Source organism: Budorcas taxicolor, chromosome 2 (assembly GCF_023091745.1).
Source record: "Budorcas taxicolor isolate Tak-1 chromosome 2, Takin1.1, whole genome shotgun sequence".
NCBI classification, from domain to species: domain Eukaryota; kingdom Metazoa; phylum Chordata; class Mammalia; order Artiodactyla; family Bovidae; genus Budorcas; species Budorcas taxicolor.
This window is the reverse complement of record NC_068911.1, coordinates 6,535,261-6,557,933: the sequence shown is the minus strand read 5'-3', so window position 1 is coordinate 6,557,933 and position 22,673 is coordinate 6,535,261. Positions and strand designations below refer to the sequence as shown.

At 45.9% G+C, this 22,673-nt stretch overlaps 1 protein-coding gene across 1 annotated transcript in view; it reads right to left on the bottom strand.

Moving 5' to 3' along the window:
• Nucleotides 1-7,991: 7,991 nt before the first annotated feature.
• Nucleotides 7,992-22,673, bottom strand: part of ZSCAN25 (zinc finger and SCAN domain containing 25) — a 430,575-nt gene continuing 415,893 nt past the window's right edge. Inside the window, exon 9 of the mRNA XM_052635487.1 lies at nucleotides 7,992-8,991. Within this exon, the coding sequence (XP_052491447.1) occupies nucleotides 8,394-8,991 (598 nt within the window). The 3' untranslated portion in view covers nucleotides 7,992-8,393. The remainder of the gene's footprint in view (nucleotides 8,992-22,673) is intronic.

The following is a 22,673-nucleotide window of genomic DNA, read 5'->3' as shown; positions in this document are numbered from 1 at the left end:
CCAGGAAGCTAGAGAGCAGCCCATGCTCACCTCAATGAAAGCCTCGGAGCAGCAACAGAGACCCAGTGCAGCCAAAAAATAAATAATTTAAAAGATTAATTATTTTCATCCTCCTACATCTGACCAGCATCAAGTCCTGAGCGGGAAAGATGGATTGCTGTCACAGGGGAAGGTTTCAGAATTGAGGTCATGGAGGCAGGGGGATTTTCAAGTGGAGGTCATAATAGAAGCAGACCCATGGCACATACTCTTCCTGACCCTTTCCCAAGTGGTTTTTGTATGGCCACGTGGGGATTTATAGTGAAGGAGCAGGGAGGGGGTCAGTGCATGGGAACTTTCTAAGGGGAAGCTTTAGGGGTCAGAGGGGTTTGGCTAAACTGACTCAGGATTCTTCTGGAGAAAGGGCAGGGTGGTTGGACATCTCCCTAGGGGGTTGGTGCAGGATGACTAGATATTAAGGGGGTTCAGACGTGAAGGGCAGGGGACTCACTAAAACTAGATTTTACAAGGAAGAGCACAGAGGGGCCTAAGAAAAGGTTTGGAAGCCGAAGGTTTGCTCAAGCAAAAAGTCTGTCGCATCGAGTAGCAGGATGAATGAGTCCCAAACACACCCCGTGTTCACTCCCCCTGCATCCTGCTCCAGCTCCCTACCTCCAGCCAATGAGAATTAGAATCCGGGAGGGCCTTGGAAAGCATCTTCAACCTCCGCTCAGTGCAGACACTTGGGGCAGTATCCCTCGGCAGATGGCTCTCCTCTCCACAGTGCTGTGTGCAGGGATGGGAGGCCGGTTGTTGCCCCAGGCAAAATCGCTGGACGTTAAGTTGTGCTGAGTGCCACCCCTTTCTGCGCTCCTGCCTCCCACCCTTAGCTCTGCCTTCTCACCTGTGAGTGATTCACAGGGACATTATCAGTCATAAAAATAGCAAAGCAAATTTATCCCTGATCCCTCCTGCCCACCCTAAGTTACACCTGTCCTTTGAGCTCCAACTGAAATAACTCTGAAAGAGAATATTCTGTCTTCAGTTTCCAAGTAGGGGAAAAGCCTGGTTTTACCCGAACATGGCAGTTGCCAGCAGTGTGAACAACAGGGTGGTGATGGAAAAGAACAGCTTAGCAAACTGTCCCTCTCTGATTAAAAGATTGTCTTTAAAAGCTCCCCAAAGATTTCTTTTTTCTTCTTCAAGGAAATCAAACCAGTCCATCCTAAAGGAAATCAACCCTGAACATTCACTGCAAGGACTGATGCTAAAGCTGAAGCTCCAATACTTTGGCCACCCGATGTGAAGAACTGACTCATTGGAAAAGACCCTGATGCTGGGGAAGACTGAAAGCAAAAGAAAAGGGCAGCAAAGGATGAGATAGATAGTATCACTGACTGGATGGACATGAATTTGAGCACACTCTGGGTGACAGTGAAGGACAGGGAAGCCTGGTGTGCTGCAGTCCACGGGGTCACAAAGAGTCAGACATGATTTAGCGACTGAACAACAAATTGTTTATTGAGTTTAAGGGTTTTTTCCACTTAAATAAAAGCAGTCAGGTGCATTATTTAAAATATATCAATAATGAAAAACTGAAGGGTTTTTTTAGTGAATAAAAATTCCCGTGGACTACCATCTACACACACAGATAAATATGGTCACCAGTGTGGTTTCTTGGGAATGACAGAGGGTTCTCAGCACCTTCCTCCACAAACATGGCTTCCCTCGTGGATCCCTTGCTTTGGCTGCTGACGACAACCTCCCTGTCAAGCCCCAGACCTGGGCGTCGTTCTGGCTGCGCTACTTTTCCTCCCCACATCCTCTCCCTCCACTTCTCCAGCCCATCCTATATGGCCCATTCCGGAGGCTTCCGCAGCGGCTGTCTTTAACTTGTTTCGGACTTTGGCACCAGCCTTAGCAGCAGGTCTCTTTGCTCCCAAAGTCTCCTCCAGCCCATTGGTCCTGCCTGTGCCGGAGTCATCTCTCCTAAATGCTGATTGGACGATGGCACCTCCAAGCCGTCCAGGGCCCCCTTCTCATCCCCCAGGTCAGAGTCTAAATTCTTCTTGTCGACACAGGACTTCTCACTTCCTGGCCCTACCCACTCTCCCGACCCTCCTCCCCTCCAGCACACCGGGGCAATGCAGAACGGCAGTGACAGCGCCTGGATGTCACTTAATGCCTTGTGCCTTTGGACATGCTAATTGCCCTCCCCTTCATCCACCTAACAAGCGTCTCTGTTCCATCCACCTAATTCGTCTCTGCAAACCTCCTCCTCCGTAACCTTCCCCTAGTCTGTGGAGCCTTCCCAGGGCCTGGGGGACGCCACCTTCTGGCCCCACCAGGTCCACCTTTTCCTCCAGTTGCCTCTGCACCTTGTACCCACGCTTGATTTTGCTCTTCCTCCTCTTCATTTGTTCATACCTCTGTCTCCTTCACTCGGGGTGGGGGGGCGGGTTTCCCTACATTTTCACACATTTCTACCACAAAGAAGTATGGCATTCATAATCAGAAGAAAAACATACATCAAGAAAAAGGGAAAATAAAGGTAGTAGGGAGTACCAGCCGTGGCGCACATGCTGTGTGTGTATCAGGAATTGTTCTAAGCGCTTTACCTGATAACTCATTTAATCTGTGTAGCCAGCCTGTGAGGTGGGTACTATTATTGCCCTGTTTTTATTCCCTTTTCTTCAGGAAAGAAGAAAGGAAGGAGAGGAGGGAGGGGAGTTCTCCAGGCACAGTAGACTGGATGGAGCAAGGAGACTCAGAGGCACTCATCACAGTCTCCCCAGATCTCTTGCCACTGATCCTTGAAGCTCTTCGCCAGCAGCTCAGTGAGTGCCGTGGGGGATATGGAGATGAACTACCCACTGCACGAAGGGGACGCCAGCCTAATGGGAGCCAGAGTGAGACCCCAGGAAAGGTCGGTAACCATCATGACAGGGTATCTTTACTGACCATCTATGCGCCAGCATGAACAGGAAAGTCAGCATTATCTTCACACGATCATATGTGCTGTTAGTCATATTAACACCCTTCTTTATATGGATGAGAACCCGATACACAATAGAGACAGTAAGCAGTGGAACAAGGGTTCAAACCCAGGTAGTCCGGCTCTGGAGCTTGGGCCCTTAATTACACCGTGGTGTTGGCTCTGCGAATGAAATGGGGAGTCACAGGAGGCCAGCTGGTGTTGCCCGTGGACAGAGCATGTGGTCGACACAAAAAAGCTTCAGTGAGCAAATGGCATTAAAGCTGAATTGAGAACAGGGACCAGTAATACAGGCAACTGTTCCTTTTCTAGAAACAAGGGTGTGACTTCTCCTTCCCTCAAGACTCTATCATGTCCTCCTGGATACCACCCCAGACCATCTCGACATCACAGTCACCGTCACCATCATGCCCATGTACAGGACCTTCTGTGCTGTGTGTCGTTCTGTGTAGTACAACACTTAGGCTGGGGGCAGGAGGACATCAAGACAAAACTGTCCAGAACTGTGAAATACCACCGCCACCCTCTTCCCTCCTGGCCTGCCTTATCACAGTGTGGACTCCAGACGAAAATTTCCAATGAAAAGGAAGTTCAGATGGTCTCTTTTGCAGGAAGAGGCTGATGCAGACTCATGGAGTAGCAAGTGACCAAAAAAAAAAAAATTGCTCATAAAGCTACTTATGTTACCTGTCTTGTATCCTGAATTAAACATAGAAGTTCTCAGTAATTCACTTCTGCTCTAATTACACCGTAGATACACCGAACTTCACCAGCTGAATGATCCTCTGGGGTAACCCCACCCCCTTTTCTTTACGTCTCACACCTGTTTGGGAACTGTCACTCTGTCCTGTCGGTTTTCACCACTGACTCCACAACCCACCATCAGAGGACTCTCCGCTCACCAGTCTCCCCAGGACCCCCAGCCCCTCCCTCATGTGCTTGCCACTTACTTCCACCACTGTGTCTTTGCTGGTACCGTTCTGTTTGCAGAGTCCTGCCCTTCTTTCCAGGTTGCTGAATTCCCAGTATGTTCACAACTGGGGGAAAGCACTCCAAGCCCAAGGACAGCAGATGCAAAGGGCTCTTGCAGAGGGCTGTGTTTGCTACATTCTCAGACTAGTGAGGGGCACTGCCATCTAGGAAGGGTTGTGCTCTGAAAGTCGACCCTCAGATGGAAGGGGGTTTTCTCACACAGAATTCTTGATCCTTGATTCCAGTTGAAATGGACAGAAAATTTCCCTAGATATTACATGCAAGGATTAACTGCTCGTGTGAATCTTGTCTTTTCACATCTGAGTCCCTGGCCCGGTGCATCTTCCAAGCAGCAGCCTACACGGGCATCCACTGGTCTCCACAGCGTGAATCCTTCGTTGCTCCACCAAGGCTGGCCACTTGGCAAAGCCTTTGCTTGAGCTTGTGTTTTAAAAACAACTTTATTGAGATGTAATTCATCACCATATCCAGCGGTCTTTAGTATCCAGAGTGTGTAACCAGTCATCACAATTTGACATATCATCCTAAAAAGAAACCCCGCACCCTTTAACAGTCATCCCTCACTTTCCGCCCAACTCCCCCAGCCCTAGACAACTACCAGTCTACTTTCTGTCTCCATGGATTTGCCTCTTCTAGACGTTTCATGTTAACTGGTATCATAGTCATACAATATGTGGCTTTTCTTTTCTAAGCTTCTTAGTATGATGTCATTTCACCTATGGATGTTGCAGTGTGGAATCTATACATCATCTTTTTATTGCTAAATAATATTCTATTCTATGGATAATACCATTTTGTTTATTCTTTCACCCACTGATGGAAACATTTGGGATTTTTCTTCTTTTTGGCTATTATGAATAATGTTGCTTTGAACATTTGGGTACAAGTTTTTGTGTGGATATGTTTTCATTTCTCTTGGGTACGTGTATAGGGTAGGAATTTCAGTCAAATGCTGTATTTAATGAGGAAATGCCAGACTGCCTTCCAAAGTGGTTGTCACATTTTACACTCTCACTGCCAGGGTATGAGCTTCTGACTTCTCTACATCCTCAACACTTGACGTTATCTTTTTTATTACAGCCATCCTAGTGGGTATGATGTGGTTTCACTGTGGTTTTGATTTGCCTTTTTCTCATGGCTATCTTGAGCACCTTTCCTTTCCATAAAGTTATTGTCCATAGGCTTATCTTTTTCCTTTGCCTGTCTTCAACTGGTTGTCTTTTTATTACTCAGATGTAAATATATTCAATATAAAGGTGCCTTATCACATACACATGATTTGCAAAAGTGTTCTATCATTCTGTGGGTGGTCCTTTCACTTTCTTGACAGCGTCCTTTAAAGCACTTTGATGATGTCCTGTTTCTCTTTCTCCTTTGCTCCCTTATGCTCTTGGAGTAGGTTGGACAGAGAGATGGAGGCTTTGCTGCTCACACATACTGGGGGTAGGACTGCCAGATAAAATGCCTAGATACTCTAACCCTAATTTCAGACATTGAATAGTATTTCCAGTATAAGAAGTATGTTCCAAGTACACTGTTTACCTGGAACCCAAATGTGCTTTTATTTGCTAAACCTGGCAGCCTGGCCAGGGGTCCTGTGTATGTGTGCATGTGTGCCTGCGTGACATACGAGGTGACGCTCACAAGCATCTTCAAACCAAGCCGGCTTCACAGTCCCAGGGATAGTGACCTTCCCAGCCCACCAGGGGTCCTCAGCCGCTCTGCTCTGAGGCTGAGCAGAGCTCCAGTAAACCAGTGGTCTTCCCCTATCTCTGAAGGTCCCCAGCAGACCTGAGCACTGGTTGCCAACATTGGCACCAGCTCAATACTGCATCCGGTACTGACTTTCCTTCCTCTCTCTCCTTGCTTCCTTACTCCTGCTTCCTCTAATCCCCTAAATTAACTCTCTGCCCCCAGGTTCTTGTCCTAGGCTCTGTTTTAGGGGAAATCCAAACTCTTGACAGTTGGTGCTGGAAGTGGCCCTAGAAAGTGAGTCCTCAGAATGGGATTCTGGAACAGGTGTTTTTTTTTTTTTTTTAAAAAGGAGACTGGTGATAGACTCAATGGTGGTTGGTTCTGTGACCTGCACGTTACTGGGACTGGAGCAGTTATAAGGGCTGCAGAGTTTCCTTCGCTCAAGCTTTGAAGAAAGAAAACAACAGACTCAGGTCAACTATTTATTGAGGGCACAAAGTCCTCCAGGTAGAGTTTAAGGGTGCACCTTCTGCAGTGAAGGCAGGCTGCTCTGAAAATCAGGTGCAGGATTTAGTTGTAAGGGTGACAGAGCTGCAAAGGTGGCTAAATGAAAAGCCTCACCTAGTTACTGAGGCCAAGATTCCAGGCCCTGATTGGGGTCCTGGTATCTGAGACATTTCAGTAGCAATGCTTTATCACCTGGAATCCTAAATTCCCGAGCCCTCTGGCCTAACAAAAGCACCTCTCTTCCCCCTTGATGCAGGAGAAGAGCCTCGTTTTGCCTGAAGACCATGCAAAGATCCCACCTGATTCAGGTGCCTCTCAAGATTAAAGCCCGTTCTCCTTAAAATCTGTCCCTACCTTCCCCAATACACAGACTGCAATACTGTGACTTATGACAAATATGAGCGTAGTCACTAGACAATCTGAGCAGGCCCGTAAGTCATAAGGCATGTAAGCAGGAGACCCACACACCCCCGTCCTTTACCTTTGTTGAACTGATGTCTCTCTGCTCACACCTATGGCTTCATTTCCCTTTGATGTGGTGGAAGAAACAAGCAGGGTTTCTGTCTCACAAAGGGTTCAGCTCAGTACTTTGATGTGTGAACCAAAAATGTGATGATTCACAAAGCCCTGCTCAGGAGTGGCCCTAAAGGCCAGAGAGGGAAAATGTGGGCAGAGCTGTGAGCCGTGTACTGAGCATCAGCTTTTCGTGGAAGGAGAAAGGGTCTCCTGGGCTGTGGCTTGGCTAAACAACGGGTCTGCGAAGAATAAGGCTGAAAGTCTGGGACAAAGAGATCAGAAGATTTCAGCTGATGGACTCATGGGAGCTGAAGAAGTGTTTGGACCTTTGTCTCACTTCAACGTCCATCAGAAAGTACCACTGCAGAGTCAGGACGGTAAGGGACAGGACAGACCTGGGGTCCAGGCCCTTCTCACCAGAGGACGAGACGCAGGTCTCTGGGCTTAGCAGGTTCCTACTGTTCCTGATCTGGACCAGCAGCTCCAGCGGGGACTGGAAAGACACCCAGCTGCCACCTAATCACTTAATTCTGTGGGCCTCCGTGAGGATCTGTTCATATCCAAGCACTGCTCAATCTTTCTCAATGATGACTCCTTCACCTCCCACCCTAACGTATCTGGCTGGTGCAGGGACTCATTACCTGTAGTTTAATCTGACTCCAGGATGGCACATGAGGCAGTTTCCTGCGATCAGAACTGGTACTAGACATGACACTTTCTTGCTGTCCTCAATCCTGGCATGTCAGGTTTGCATGACCACTAGAGCTGCAGCAGCAGAGAGATATTTCAGTGACTACCAACAAGAGATTGGGAAAAAAAACTCACAAAGATAAGCAACCAACAGGAGCAAAGAGTGAAGTCGGGTTTCCAAGTAACAGGAGGACCAACTGGCAAAAAGCCACACCTGAAACCAGAGTCTGCGGTCAGAGGGAAAAGACAAGGTCGACTGATTTAAGGTAAAATCATACTCTGTATTACTGGCTTCTGGAACTTAGAAGGATGTATCTCAAGGAGTCAAGATTTTCAGACTTTGGCAGAGACAGAGTACACAAGAACAAAAAGCATGTGAGGCTGACAGAATGTTCCCGAAGACAAAAAAAAAGAAAAAAAGTGTTCAGTATGTAGGAAAAGCACAACGAAGACCAAGCTGCAGCTGTTCTACATACCTGGCCGCAACTTCCTAACACACATTCCAAGTCCTCAAAGCTCTAGTTAGCTCAAATCCAAATTTTCCAAAAGCAAAACCAATAGGAAGCTTCCTCTTTCTAGAATAGGGTTAACAATTTTTTTACAGTAACAGTCCTGAGGCATTACAAGAACTTTTAAGTTTATTCTGAATCCGATTAAACTGCGTTCAACATGGCTCATTTCTTTACAAGTCATAATCTTGAGTATATGTTAAAACAGCTAAACAGTTTTAATGCTTCTTCTTTAATTATACTGGATACACAGCAGTGTAACTATACAAAAGGCAATGCCGGCATGGTGTATGGGACATGAAGTGTGGTGAGGGGGCCCTGCCCCAGTGAGTTGGTGGGCAGGTGAGTAACCCACCCCGTCCCTGCCTGAGCGCTCACTCCATCCCCTTGACATTTAGTCAAACAAACAAAATCTACTCCATAGTTAACTTTGCAATTACTGGGCTGTCTCTAGCATTCACGTTCTAAAGAAAGAAAAACAAAAACCACCAAAAGATGGTATCTGACAGTTAAGATCCTTCTCCCTCTGCAGTGTGGACTTTCTGATGTTTGGAAAGATTGGACTTACTACAAAAGGTTTTCCCACAATCACTACACCAATACGGCTTTTCCCCAGTATGGGTTCTATGGTGCTTATTAAAATTGGAGCTGTGGTTAAAGGCTTTCCCACACTCCTTACATTTATACGGCTTCTCTCCAGTATGGAGTCTCTGGTGAGAACTAAGACCCGCGTGCTGACTAAAGCTCTTCCCACACTCGTTACACTGATACGGCTTCTCCCCGGTGTGTATTCGGTAGTGGCGAATGAGGCTGCCTTTGCCACTGAAGGCTTTGCCGCAATCTTTACACTGGTAAGGGGCCTCTTCAGTGTGCATTCGCTGGTGCTTAAGGAGGTCTGAGCTCTGACCGAAGGCTTTCCCGCACTTACAGTCATAGGGCCGGTCCACCAGGTGTGTTCGGTAGTGAAGGGTCAGGTTGGAGCTGTGGCTGAAAGCCTTCCCACATTTGGTGCACACATATGGTTTCTCCCCAGTGTGTGTTCTCCGGTGTTTAGTGAGGTTGGAGCTATTACTAAAGGCCTTCCCACACTCAGCACATATGTAACGTCTCTCTCCTGGGGCAGGTTTAGTCACTACTTCTCTACCTTTAGCAGAACCTTTGTCTTGGAGAGGGGTTTTTGTTCCTCTCTCCTTTTCTGGATTTACCCACTGCCTTTCTAACCTGGCCTCACATTTATCAGCGATAATCATGGGAAGTGTATCCCTTCTGAATCCTTCTGCATGAGATTCTTCAGAACTTCCCTCCTTATCTGCTGATTCCTCATTCTGGGTCTTCGACTTACGATCTGAAACAGTAAGCAGGATAAGGACATGTCAGTTGCTTCCTGTCATGAGAAAAAAACTGTTAAATGAGAAACAGAACCATCAGGTGACACTGATGGATTGTAAGGGGTAACCAAATACAACTCTATAAAGTCAGAGTATCACGTTTAAGACAAACAGGTCATTATCAGATCTAGTTTACAATGCCAGACTTTCACACAAGCCCCTACCAGAAGCTACCATGGTATGAGGAATACACAGCACTGTCTGCCAGGAGAACTTCAGGTATAGAGGGAAATTAGGCAAAACTTCAGGCAAAACTAAGCATACTGAGACAGCAGCAAAGAAGCTGGGTAATGTTCAGGCAGGAAGAAACAAAAAAGATTGTGGAAGGGTCAAAGTTGGTAACAGAAAATAAACAGGATAATTAAGGGCGAAGAGGCTGGTGGCAAACTCACAAAATCCAGATTCTCACAGAAGTTGAATGTATTTAATAGCAATAAAAGAGAATGTTTGGTCCACTTATAATTATTCTAATCCCAGATCCTTGGTAATTTGAATGACAGTACTTAACTCCTATGAGGGTTTAACTCTCATCATTTAAACTATCAATACAGGTTTCCTGTCATTCTCTCAGTTATAAAGCAACTGTTGAAATCTGACTGACGTTGTTAAGTTTTTTTAGACCATTTCACTAGGCAGTCATACTTCTTAAAAGTCCACCTAACCATCCACACACAAAAAAGGAGAAAAAGAGAAATCCACACTGAAAACTGATGATAGCAGGGCCACTAAGTCATGAACAAATGAACCAGCACCATCTCTTTTCAGTTCATTCAACCTGCCCTCACCTCCGTGAACAGGCCCCTTACCAAACTTCAGCTCTCCCTTCAAGAGTGTGTCATTTGTTCCCACGCCAAGACTGACTGAGACACACCTGAAGGAAGAAAGGAACTCATTCTGCCTCGTCCGCCCGGGGACCTCCTGACAATCAGGAATGAGGATGACTGCTTCTTCCACCACAAAGGCCTGGGGCACCAAGCAGGGGCCTGAGAGATGGTCCTACCTCGAACCTTCCTCAGCACGGGGGTGAACTTCTCCTCTTCACCAGTCTCTTGGATGTAGAGGGGCCCCCAGGACTCGTATCTGTGACTGGTCTCCATAGACTCTAGCTGCGGGCTGCTCAGGGACTCCTCCGCCATTCCTGAGGGTGACATCTTCTCCCACGACCGTTTCTGCTCACGGGGAGGTGGGGATGCCTAGAGACAATTATGAAAGGCTGGGTCTGTGCACAGCTCACTTTAAGAACCAGAATGAAAGAAAATCTCAGAACAGCTATGTAGAACCTCTAGGAAAGAGACCCTCTATTCCATTCAACTCCCAAGGGTAATCCCTCAATTCCACACAGGATAACAGAAGAAAACCAGGAGGAAAGACGGTCTAGCTCGGCGGAAGGTCCTGTGAGCTGCTCTCAGCGTGTGGACACACCCGCGCCTGCCTGGTCCACTGGGCCCTCAATCTCGCGGAGGAGGAGGGCGTCCCGGCCTACCTGCGGCGCTGGCTCATCCAGCTCGCGTTCCAGATCCTCCAGGAGAGTGACAGCCTCTTCGGCACTCTCCGGGCAGTGCTCCTGCACCCAGGCCTGGAGCTCCTGGGGCAGGATGGTCAGGAACTGCTCGAGCACCAGCAGCTCCAGGATCTGCTCCTTGGTGTGGATCTCGGGCCGCAGCCACTCGCAGCACAGCACCCGGAGCTGGCTGAGGGCCTCCCGGGGGCCAGGAGTGTCGTGGTACCCAAACTGCCTGAAGCGCTGGCGGAATATCTCCATGGGAAGGCGCTTCCCTTTCTCTTCCTCCTCCTCAATCTTCACAATCACAGGCCCCTGCTCCTGTGGAGGCCTAGGGCCCAGAACTGTGGCCATGCCCAGCACTTTCATCTTGGAGGTACTCCAGAAACAGCTGTCACTACAGACAGGATTCCGTGGAGCAGGAATATTGGTTCCTGTGGGTTTCTGGTTCTTTAGGACTACACGTTAAACCTATGAAAATATGATTACCATAAAATTATCTAAAGAAAAAGTATGCTTTTGGTCTTTAAGAAATTGTGGAACTTATAGCCACTATAAAAATACCATATAACAATGACTATCAAAACTCTTGCTAGCATCAGCTCAGGATATCCTGTTTTGATCTGATTTTGTCTTCATTCTCTGAAAGAGTGCTCTGTGGCTCAATTCTACTTTTGCATAGCTGGCTGAAGAAAATGAAAACACTCATTCAAAAATATACACGGGCCTTCCCTGGTGGCTCAGTTGGTGAAGAATCTCTCTGCAATGCAGGGGACCCAGGTTCAATCCCTGGGTGGGGAAGACCCCCCTGGAGAAGTGGCAACCCACTCCAGTCTTCTTGCCTGGGAAATACCACGGATAGAGGAGCCTGTGGGTGGGCTACAGTCCATGAAGTCACAAAGAGTTGGACACGACTTAGCGACTAAACCACTCAATATTCATACCAGCATTATTTACAACTGCCAAGATATGGAAGCATCCTAAGTGACCATCAACAGATGAACAGCTAGAAAGGGGTGTGCATGCATGCACATGCACACACACCCACACGTGCGCAAATACTATTCAGCCATAAAGAAGGGAACTATCTGCAACAACATGGATGGATGGACTTGGCGGGTATTATGCTTAGTGCAACAAGTCAGAGAGAGAAAAACAAATACTGTACATTGTCACTTACATGTAAACTCTAAACAATAAAACCAGTGAATGTAACAAAAAAGAAACAGACTCAGAGATACAGAGAACAAGCTAGTGATTACCAGTAGGGGACAGAGAAAGGGGGAGATGGAAAAGTAGAAAGGGAACCGACAACAGAATCACCCTATTATTAAATATTCTCTCAAAGAAAACTCCGTAAGTTAGTTAATCTTACATGCTTATCACTGGCCTTCCTGATGAGCATGTTTTCAAACTCTCAGCAGCATCTTTCCTGTCACATAGGTGTTCCTATACTGGATCTGAGTAAGGAAAATTCCAGCAGTCTCAATAAGGAGCCAAAGACATAAAAATCTACGTGGGTGTTCATTACATGACATTACACTGACAACAGCAGAGACCATAGAAAGAATGTACGAACGGCTTACAAAAGCTGAAGATGAGGGAACAGGAGTTGCCGATAACCTAGATCTAAGGCATTTAATAAACTGAGTATGCGCATTTCTTTTTTTTTTTAACCTCAACATGAATCAGCCATAGGTATACATATATCCCCTCCCTTTGGAACCTCCCTCCCCACCCCACCCCTCTAGGTTGATACAGAGCCCCTGTTTGAGTTTCCTGAGCCATACAGCAAAGTATGCTCATTTCTAACATGCATGTCAGCCTCCATGGATCTGGTCTGACTGCACCTGAAATATCTTGCACACACACAAAATATACACATAATCACCATGAAGGAAAAAGGGAAAAACACTAACAGTGATATTTCTGCATTAGAGAATGATGTATGATTTCAATTTTTAAAAGTCTTTTTCATTTTCTAAATTTTCTTTAGTGGATATTACTTTTGTAACTAGAAAAATCATAAAATCTTTAAAGGATCATAAGCAGTTTTTAACAAACCAAGACAGATTTTACTTCTAATGCCCAAATTCTATGGCCTTCAAAACAAAAAACAAAACAAAACAGGTAAACAAAAAAGCACTAATTCCAGCCCATGCAGAACCTTCCAATAAAGGTACTCGTCTGTTACAGCTTTTATATCACGTATTTAGTTTCACATATTTGGTAAATATGTATTTAAAACATGTATTGCATATGACTCTTCCCCTTTATTTTTGTGATCAATTTGGGTAATTAAAAATACAGGAAATGGGGTTCTAAGAATGAAACCTCAATGTGCAACCTCACTTTTATGATAACGTTGGTAATTATCAGCTGCTAATTCACGCAGAATTCTAGGGACGATAGCTGAACTCCCCTCTATGGAACCCCAACTCTGAAGCGTCCTACGAGGCACCACTGCTCCCGCACAGGAGCAGAGTTAGCACTGGACACTCCTTTACGCCGCCCTCTGCTCTGGGCATGCCGCTGAAGCCCCAGGGTGAGGGCTGCTTGAAGACTGAGCAGGGAACCACTGCCGTCTCCAACACAGGAACAACTCTGTAACTATTACAGGATTCCCTACTCTGGCCAGAGGAGGGCACCCCAAGAACAGGGGGACTCTCCATTGGGCGGCTCAGCCTCTGGGATTCAGCCTGGGAAATTCAGACACGAGGGGTTATAACGCAGCACAGGAGGCATTAAACAGGGCGTGTCCTGCGTCACGTTCACATGGGATCTGTTACCCAGAACTTAGCAAATCCAAACACAGATGCCACTACATCAAACCACTGCCTTTGCAAAACACTTTAGGAAGAAAGTTTCCCTACATGTTACTGCTGAGTACCGTCAGTAGTAACTGAGCCCAGTAGCTCAGTGATTTATTCTAGCACACCAGTTTTGCAGTGCCCGCAATTCAAATTCATGCCTCAGTAAGGCCACCAACATGTGGCAGGCTGGGCGCCTGGAGCCTTCTTCCTAATTGCACTCACTCTCCTTGATATCATCCGGTGGCATGGTTTTAGTTACCGTCTATTTATTCACACTCGCGAATTCACACTCTCCAGCCTGGACCTCTCTTCTGAGCGCCAAACTCTTACAACCAACTACCCACTTGACCTTGCCACCAGCATGTCCAGCGGCTTCCCAAACTTAACATGTCCAAAACTGCACTTCCCATCATTCCTCCAAAGCTACTCATCTCAGTGAACGGCAATTCTACTGTTCTGTTTTCCGGAGCAAAAAAACCCTGGTCACTCCTGACTCCTCCTTCACATTCTACACACAATTCAGGACTAAATCTTGTTATCTCTACACCCAAGGGATTCAGAATTCAACTACATCTCACTTCCTCCAACACTGCTGTCCCAGTCCATCATCTGTGCCTTTTTTTCTTTTTTCTGCCCCATCACACAGCATGCAGGCTCTTAGTTCCCTCACCAGGGACCAAACTCAAGCCCCCTGCAGTGGAAGCACGGAGTCTTAACTGCTGGACCACCAAGGAAGTCTCGGTTGTCTATAAAATATTATACGTCAGATCACATGACTCCTCTGTTCACACCTTTCAAGGCTTTGTGTCTCATACGGAGTAAAAGCCAAAATCATTACAAGACCAAAAACAAGGCCTCAAGGATTTCAGTCTCTGTTGCCGCTTGGATTTCCTTGTCCTTTGTCTCTCCTCTTTCTTCCACCTGTCAGACTGGTAAATAATTTTTTTTTAATCTGATAATGGTTTATTCCCACCCCTACCCTGTCAAAGCCAGTATCTGGTCTTGACCAAACATCTGGTCATGCTGAGTTTGTCTAAAGGTTCATTTAGGGATACCCTCCAGATCTTGGCTTCTCAATTTTTCTCAATAAATAGTTAATACAATAAAAAAGCACGTGAATAGAAAACAGAGGTTTCATTACTCACACTGTCTTCAACCACAATGAACTATCTTCTTTAAGCTATCTAGACTGTTTAGCACAAAAGGGCCAAAGAGCAAAAGTTCATAGTCTACAAGCAGAGGTGTTTGTTCTGTTCCGAGTTTTTCCTCCTCCTTTAAGCCAATTTCCCAAAGCTTATATGCCCCCCAAAAGTGCCCCAAATCCCATTCTAGAAGATCAGGCATAAATGAACCAAGTTATTATTATAAATTCTAAAATTAAATGGGATTTACCTATTGCTGCTAGAATGCTTTTTTTTTTCCCCCCTAGAACTTTAAAAATGTTACCCTTTTGTAACTGAAAACTCCTACGCAGGCAAATCTGCTAATTTTGAGGCACAGATTTCTACTGTTGGATAGTTTTCTGCGTTTCTTCCTTCTTTAGACCGCACCAAATTCTGCATCACTTTTTCTCTTCTTTCTTCACTGATCCTAGTTCGCTCCTAGTCCAAAATTTACTTTCTCCGTAGTAGCCTTCCAACACCTGAAAACGGTTGTCTTGCTTAACTCTTTTCTTCAAAACTCTTCCAACTGTTCCTTTAATAACAGGAGTTTCTAAATACCTCACTCACAAGATCACCTTTCTCTAGACAAACTGTAAGTAAACGGCCCTCTAAAATGGGTTTCTAAACTTGAGCAGATTCCTGTTACCTACTTTCAAACCTGAACAATGCCCAACGGACTAGTCCCTCCCATATTTCAGACAATACACAAGACTTCCGAGGCTCAGTTTCTCACACGAGGCTCCCAACCCTCGGGCGAATTCTTAAATCAATTAGCCTTGAATTTGGACCGCCTACTTAGAGCCCGGAAAACATCCCTGGTCTAGCCGACCAGCGACTGGGCTCACCGAAGGCAGAAAAAAACTGCTTTATAACGCGAAAGAGACCAACTTTCAATTGTTAAACCCGGGGGTGGGGGCAGGGGCGGAAATGCTTTCAGGAGAGCAAAGGCCTCCGCCATCTGGGCCTAGGTAGGGACAGAGGCCTCCTCCCACGTCCCTCCCCGGACCGGTCTGGGGAGTCCCCAGAGGCCACAGCTGCCTAATCCACTCGTCTTTCCCCGCACCCTTTCGGCGGAAACTCCCTCTTCCGCCCGCCACGCGAACCGTGGACCAGGAGGCTCACCGTGAGTCAGAGCCGCTCGGGCCGCTGGGACACCTCAACACGCACCGCGGCCGGCGCAGCCGGAAGTACGTCATAGCTCCGCCCGCGGAGAGCTGCGAGAGGCCGCAGCGGCCCCTCTAGGAACTCGGGAGGTCCTCTCTGCATCTCGGTGTCTCGGGTGCGCCGGAGGTTCCTGCCCCGCAGGGACTAGTGGAGAGAAGCCCCCACAACGTGAACAGCCGGGGACCTAGTCCGCACCTTTTTCTTTTTTTTTCCCGCACTCTTTTTTTTTTTTTTTAAACTAAGAAAGGGCCGACTAGACGAAGTCTTGGCAGTGGTCGCACCCCGCCGCTTCCCGCCGGGCCAGGGAGAGGCGTGGGCTCCGCGCGGTGACCTCGAACCCTCCTCCTGGACTTGAGGCCGGTTCTCCTGTGATCCTCAGGCTGGTCACCGCGTGGGAACTCGGTCCCCGTTTATGAACATGGAGTTCCACACTTAGCCCTCTAAGCTGGAGATTCAGTTATCTCTCTCCCGGCGGCATCCAGCTAAAGTAGCTGTGCACTTGGGCCTTTGTGGGTTCTAAGCTTCCTGGACAGAGATCTCTGATGTCACCTTCTAGGCGCACCTGATGTTGCAGCACTTGGTGCCGAGGTCCTTGCCTACCTTGTCAACCCCCTCCCCCACCCCCGCTCTTGCTCAATTGCAGTTAGGGACTAATTGTAAATAAGGGATTGATCCCTCAAAAGGCACACATGTTGGGACTTCCTTGGTGGCTTAGTGGTAAAGAATCCGCCTGCCAATGTAGGAGACACAGGTTCTGTCCCTAATTAGGACAATCCCGCATACTGCGGAGCAACTCAGCCGCTGCACAACTATTGAGGCTGTGCTCCATAATAAGAGAAGCAACTGCAATGAAAACGGTGCACAACTAGGGAGGAGCCCCTGCTCTCAGCAACTAGAGAAAAGACCACACAGCAAATAAAGTTAACCAGTGTGGTTGGTGGCTTGCTGGGATGTGGCATCTGCATTTCAGAATTGTTTTGGCTTCCAAGAACCTCATACTCTTCCCAATGAATTCATTCAACAATCACATACGAAGAAACTTACGGAGAGTTCTACTTGCAAAAAGTTCAATTAAACATTTGCTTTCCTGTAATTTCAACTCATTGATCCTAGCCTTTTTTGTTTCTTTTAAACTGTGCCACAAGTCTTGTGGACTCTTAGTTCCCCAATCACGGATGGAACCCAGGCCCTCAGCAGTGAAACCACCAAATCTTGACCACCGAACCATCAGGAAATTCCCATGTTGATCCTAGTCTTGCCTGAGCTTTTCCTCTCACAAAATCCATGTAGTAGTTCTTCTTGTCAGCCCCTTCAAAATATTTGGAAATTGCCACATGATTGTCCCAAAGATCAGCTCCAACAGTTTCACAATCTTGTCTGCAAGTTGTTTCTGAATATTGCAATGTGAAGTGTAACATGACCCTCTGAGTGCCCTCGGTTTCTTATTTAAACAAATCTCCATACTCTGCCATATTCTCCCCCTTCACTCTCTACATTACTGTTTTCTTTTGTTTTGGAAGATTATTTGGTTTGAAAAATAAAAGGAGGGGGTCCCCTTCCCTTTGTAGCAGAAATCTGGAAAGCAAAATGCTACGCTGGTTACCGTTAGTCCCGGCTCCCTCCTCTGTTTTGGACAGGGTGGTTGTGGTTCTCTCCAAAAGAGCTGCTTTCAGGATCTTTGTCCCTTAAGTTTCACTCACTTATTTTTGCTGCTATCACTATGCTTTGCCAGTAGAGGGTGATCAAACCTTGATTTCTCTTAAAACAAGGCAAGCTCCTTGCCTATCACAGCTCTAAAACTGCCCCCCATCCCCAGGAGTCCACCTGTACAGCCTGTTGGGAAGTTGCAAAGATATCATTCAGGTAAAGAAAATGAAAAGAGAATCAAGGTGATGTAGTTAGACAACCCCATAGCTTAGACCTGGAACTCTGTACTAATCAGCCTTGGGAGACTTGAAGATGCAATTTAATTACCTGGAAAAGGGGCGTAATAACCACTTCCTCTGACAACTTTAAAGCGCCTGGATCACAGGAGAGTGAGCTAGCTTTGTAATTAGCTATACCAATACTAAAGACATTTTAATTTTCAAAACTCTGGACTACAATATTTTTCTCATCTCCTGTGTTTTAATGTCGGCCTCCCACGCCCCACCGCCATGGATGTGGCTCTGCCCATCGCAGATCCTTTTCTTGTTATCCTACCTTCTCTGGAGAAGGCCACCTGTCTTCTTAACAAGAGAAGATAGTTTCCTGCCAAGACTTTTACAAGAGAGCAGGTTGCCAGCTCATTGCCCGTTGTCGTGGAAGAACCCAGAAAAAAACTGCATTCTCTCTGAGTAGATGGAGATCACAAAGGGCATGTGGCCCAACCCTCCCACTTGCAAAATCCCTTCCTGCCCAGGACCCCAGGTGTCACAGCTGACCTGATTCGATGCAGCAACCTGCTCTGGCTGACTTAACAAGGTTCCTTCTCCCAGCGACTTCCACTGGGGTCACTCCTCCTGGTTGTGCAACTTGGGCCCTACAAAACCCTGGGGGGCCACCATTCATCTCATCAGGGAGTTGTACAGTTTAATATTTATCTCGCCGTGCTGTCTCTCAGTTGCAGCGTGTGGGATCTAGTTCCCTGACCAGGGATGGAAGGCTTGCCCCCTGCATTGGGAGGGTGGAGTCTCAGCCACTGGACCCCCAGGGAAGTCCCTGGAGTTGTGCGGTTATCACAACTCACCAGCACAAGGCAGCCAAGTGTCTTGAGGAAGAGGTGCCTTTTTCTAATTTGCCTCTGCCAGGACAATTAGAGGCTGAGGTTGGGCAGAGCTGGTTTTAAGTATCTGCCTTACTCATTGCAGAACCTATTATTCCTGACACCCAGGACATGGTCTGACACTGTTTACTGAAAGGGATTTAAATCTATTTCCTGGAGTTGTGCAGGACAGACAGAATCTCTCTTCTGACATGACAAGCCTTTAGATACTGGAGGGTAGAGACCAAGTTCTTATGCCTTTTTCCCTTACCAAACAAAACCCTTCATTGCACACCAGAGGTGGTTTTGTTTTTCCCTCCTATGGTTGATGTCTTTTAAAATGCGGGTCCAGAACCAAATGCAGGGTGCAGTGACCGATAACTCAGGTAGAGGAAGACTGAGACCAGCACCTCCCGTGTTCAGGCATCTGGAGTGGAGGCTGTGCTGAAGACACCTGGGAGGCGGTGGTGGCGACTACTGATGGACACAACAGTTTGGAAAGGGCTCTTAAACCTGTATCAGCAATGTCCATTATTCCAGGGCAAATACTGTTCCTTTAGGACCCCTTTAGGATATGGAAACTGAAGCTCAGGGGAAAACAGAACACTCTGCACTTCGCTCTGGTTTCTAAACAGAGTGAAAAAAATTATTTAAATGAGACAAAGCCAAAAAAAAAAGTTTCTAATAAACAAGGTTATTAGAAGTCATAAAGATCTAAACTATCAGTTTTACATGCTGTTCTTACCATTAGGATGTTCTGTTTTCTAAGATTCATAAAGTGGTCAAAGATTATTTTAATGGTTTCATTTTATGAGAAAATTATGTTTTAGGAGATCGTTAAAAAGCATCTTTATTCCATGGCTTTCGATTCTGTTGCCCTCTTAGAAGCTACCTAAGCTCCTGAGAAATTACTTAGGACATGTCATTTGGATGAGGGTTGTTTGTGGGTCACAGTATGTTTTTTACTTTGAAATTATACTTCTATTTCTTTATGCAAAATGTACATTTTATGCAACCAAGGACAACAAAACACAAACATCACAACTATTGCCACCTAGAGATGATAATTTATTGTTTTACCAAGATTTGGAAGAAAACATAAAGAGAATATTTATTACAAATCCCCACCATCTCCTACCCCGACCTCCCCACTCTAACATTTCTCTGTCAGACAGTACCGGCCTCCTGAAATGGACCATTGACTGTAAGTGCATATCAGTTTCAGTTTGCTGCCATTTTTCATGATTGAAACTTTTAGCTCTCGAGCAAGTTTCAAAAGCCTTTTCAGTGGAGGAGTTTCTTAGCTTTAACAGCAACAACAGAAAAACCATTTTCCCTCTAAGATCCCATTACTTACCGGAAGAAGTCTTTCCAGAAATGTTAACGAGGATTTAAAATAAACAAGTTCACTTAAAAAAATCATTTACTGAACATCTATCAAATACCTGGACTCTTCAAAGACCAGTGAAATGAAAAGGCCAGGCTTGAACTGCAATAACTTAACTCGGGGGGGTGTACAAAGACAAGTGAGTTTCTTCTTTTGGTCTAATTTATTCTAAACGAAGAAACCAGGAACTGACAAAGCAGGAAAGGTTTATTTTATCCAGCCTACAGATAAACAAGACAGTGCCTGAGTTAGTTCTCTATATAGATTTAGGCTTATCGTGTCGACCTGGGTGTAATCTCTATTTAACTAAAAGCTAATAAAAATACATATGTTCATTTTAAAATAATTGCTGATTTTGCCTGCATATCCCACCCCTTGCCCCTAAACTCACAGATTTTCCTGTATCATCACAACCTGTTTCCTCCCACCCACCCCCCTCACATATGTTTTCACATAAGAACCCCTACAACCACCAGAAGCGTCTCTAATATGCTCTGTCCTTGCTAGGGTGGGGCAGGGGCCAGGTGGAAAGGCGGGCGAGTGCTGGTCCACAACTCATGGCCAGTCTCTCCTCTCCCTCCGTCAGGCTCCCCTGTCACTCTTAAGCAGCTAGTCTGTGTTCTACCACCCTCCTCCCCACTCTCCTTCCTGGGGCATCTGACCTTGTTGGGAGACTAACCAAAAGCAACTTGGGGGCACCTGCGGCTGCCCAGTTCCCTCCCTGGACCAAAGGAACTTGAAACCCACATCTGATGCTGGAATGAAATCCCAGTTTCAGCATCACCTTTCAATACCTCACAAACTTACTCTTTGCATCTTAACACACTCAGCCTGACTGTTTAATGAGTGCTTGCTGAAGGGAGAAAATTTAATTTAGGACCAATTAACTTTGCTGACTGCTGTGCAATTTGAAGTGAGTCATGATTCTTTAGTAAATGGAGGTGAAAAACTCAACAATTAGAAGAAAAACCTGTTAAATAACAGACCATTGTTTAGAAGTCAATCTAATGTTCACTCTTTACCTTCCACGGTTTCAGGCTAAGAGAAAAACACGAGGTTTGTGGTATTCACTATTAAACAGAACCAGACAATATGAAATTAAGTTCTCATGTTAAGACATTCTTATTATGTGATGTCTAAAATATTTCCCAAACTTCTGTTTGACCTGCAGAACCGGAGATGGCTTACCTCCCTATAATTTCAAGTTTGTTTTTACAAAGCTCTGAAAAGTAAAACAGATCATTTCAGTTTTAGATATAATAAAAAATTAATTTGAATAGCAAAATAAGTGACTACTTTTCAATGTACAGTAGTGTCCATCCCAGGAATGAAACCCAAATGTTAGAGAAATTTTTTAAACAATGCTATTATATTCTCTAGCAGTAGCTGAAATAAAAATCTACTCTAACTTCTACAAAAACATCTATTTATACCACTTACTTTCCTTTTCTCTGATTCTGCATTTTGCTTTGCAATCTGCAGACCTGCATCTGGTTTCCCAGTTCAGGCACCATGGTCCCCTCATCGCTATTTCTGAGCAGTTGCACAGAGCGGGACCACAAACACATGGCTTCTCTGGCAGGTATTGCTGTCACTGTCTGACTACAGGTTAATTCTGTTACACCAATTTACACGACGATTCTTCCGTGAGGGTGGTAGGATGAACCTGGTTAGCTAGCTTTAGATGAGTACGTCAGGATAACTGGACCCTGCAATAAAAGGTGATCAACTCTAGGATAAAGAACAGAAAAAAGTTCTTTCTCAGCTGTGAATCTTCTCAAGCCCTCTTTTAATAATCACAGGCCAGGGGAGGTGAGTGGGATCAGGGGAGGTATACAGGAGACCCCTGTACACAGGAGGTATACAGAGGGAACACTGCAATGCCGGGGCCTAGATGCATCTGTGTCTATTTCCCAGGGAAAAGTCCATCTTGGTGTTTTCCTACCCCACGTTTTCTCAACACAGAGGTAAGAGTTAGTGGGGGAAGCAGGATGATACTTTACACCATTGGTCCAGGTCAAGATAGTAAGTGGTCCCCCTGGCCTTCCCAGTGCACTCCCTTCTCTCAATTCATGGAGCAGACCTTCTTCCACCCCCGACAAGCTCAGAGAACCCATTCTCCTTGCTTGAAACGGCGATGTGGCAGCTAAGCATCAAGTTTCTGGCTGTGGAAACTGCAGGCGTCTATAGCAAACTGTTCCGTTTTAGTTTCCTATTCACCTGTCCCTCCTAACGGATCTACTCATTCCTAAGTTCTTGACTTGATAAGCACCGAACTATGAAGTCTTTTTTTTTTTTTCCCTCATTTTTCCCTCTCCTTAGTTCTGTGAACTGACTTGTCTATGTCAATTTCACTACTCACTCCAAAACATTGCTCTTTTGGAGTGATGTGTTCTGTCAAATAGATTAAAATAAAAATACATTATCTGGTACAGGGAGTATACAGAACAACAGGGGCTGAAGGTTCAAAACAGACACTGACATTATGATCACACAAAATATACAGAAGTACCCAACATCAACAATTTTTGTCAGAAATTGTACATTTTGCTGTTTCTTTAGCATTTCCCCACATTTTCTTCTTCTTCTGTGGATCCACTGCAGTGAAGATTGAGCTTTCTCTACAGTGT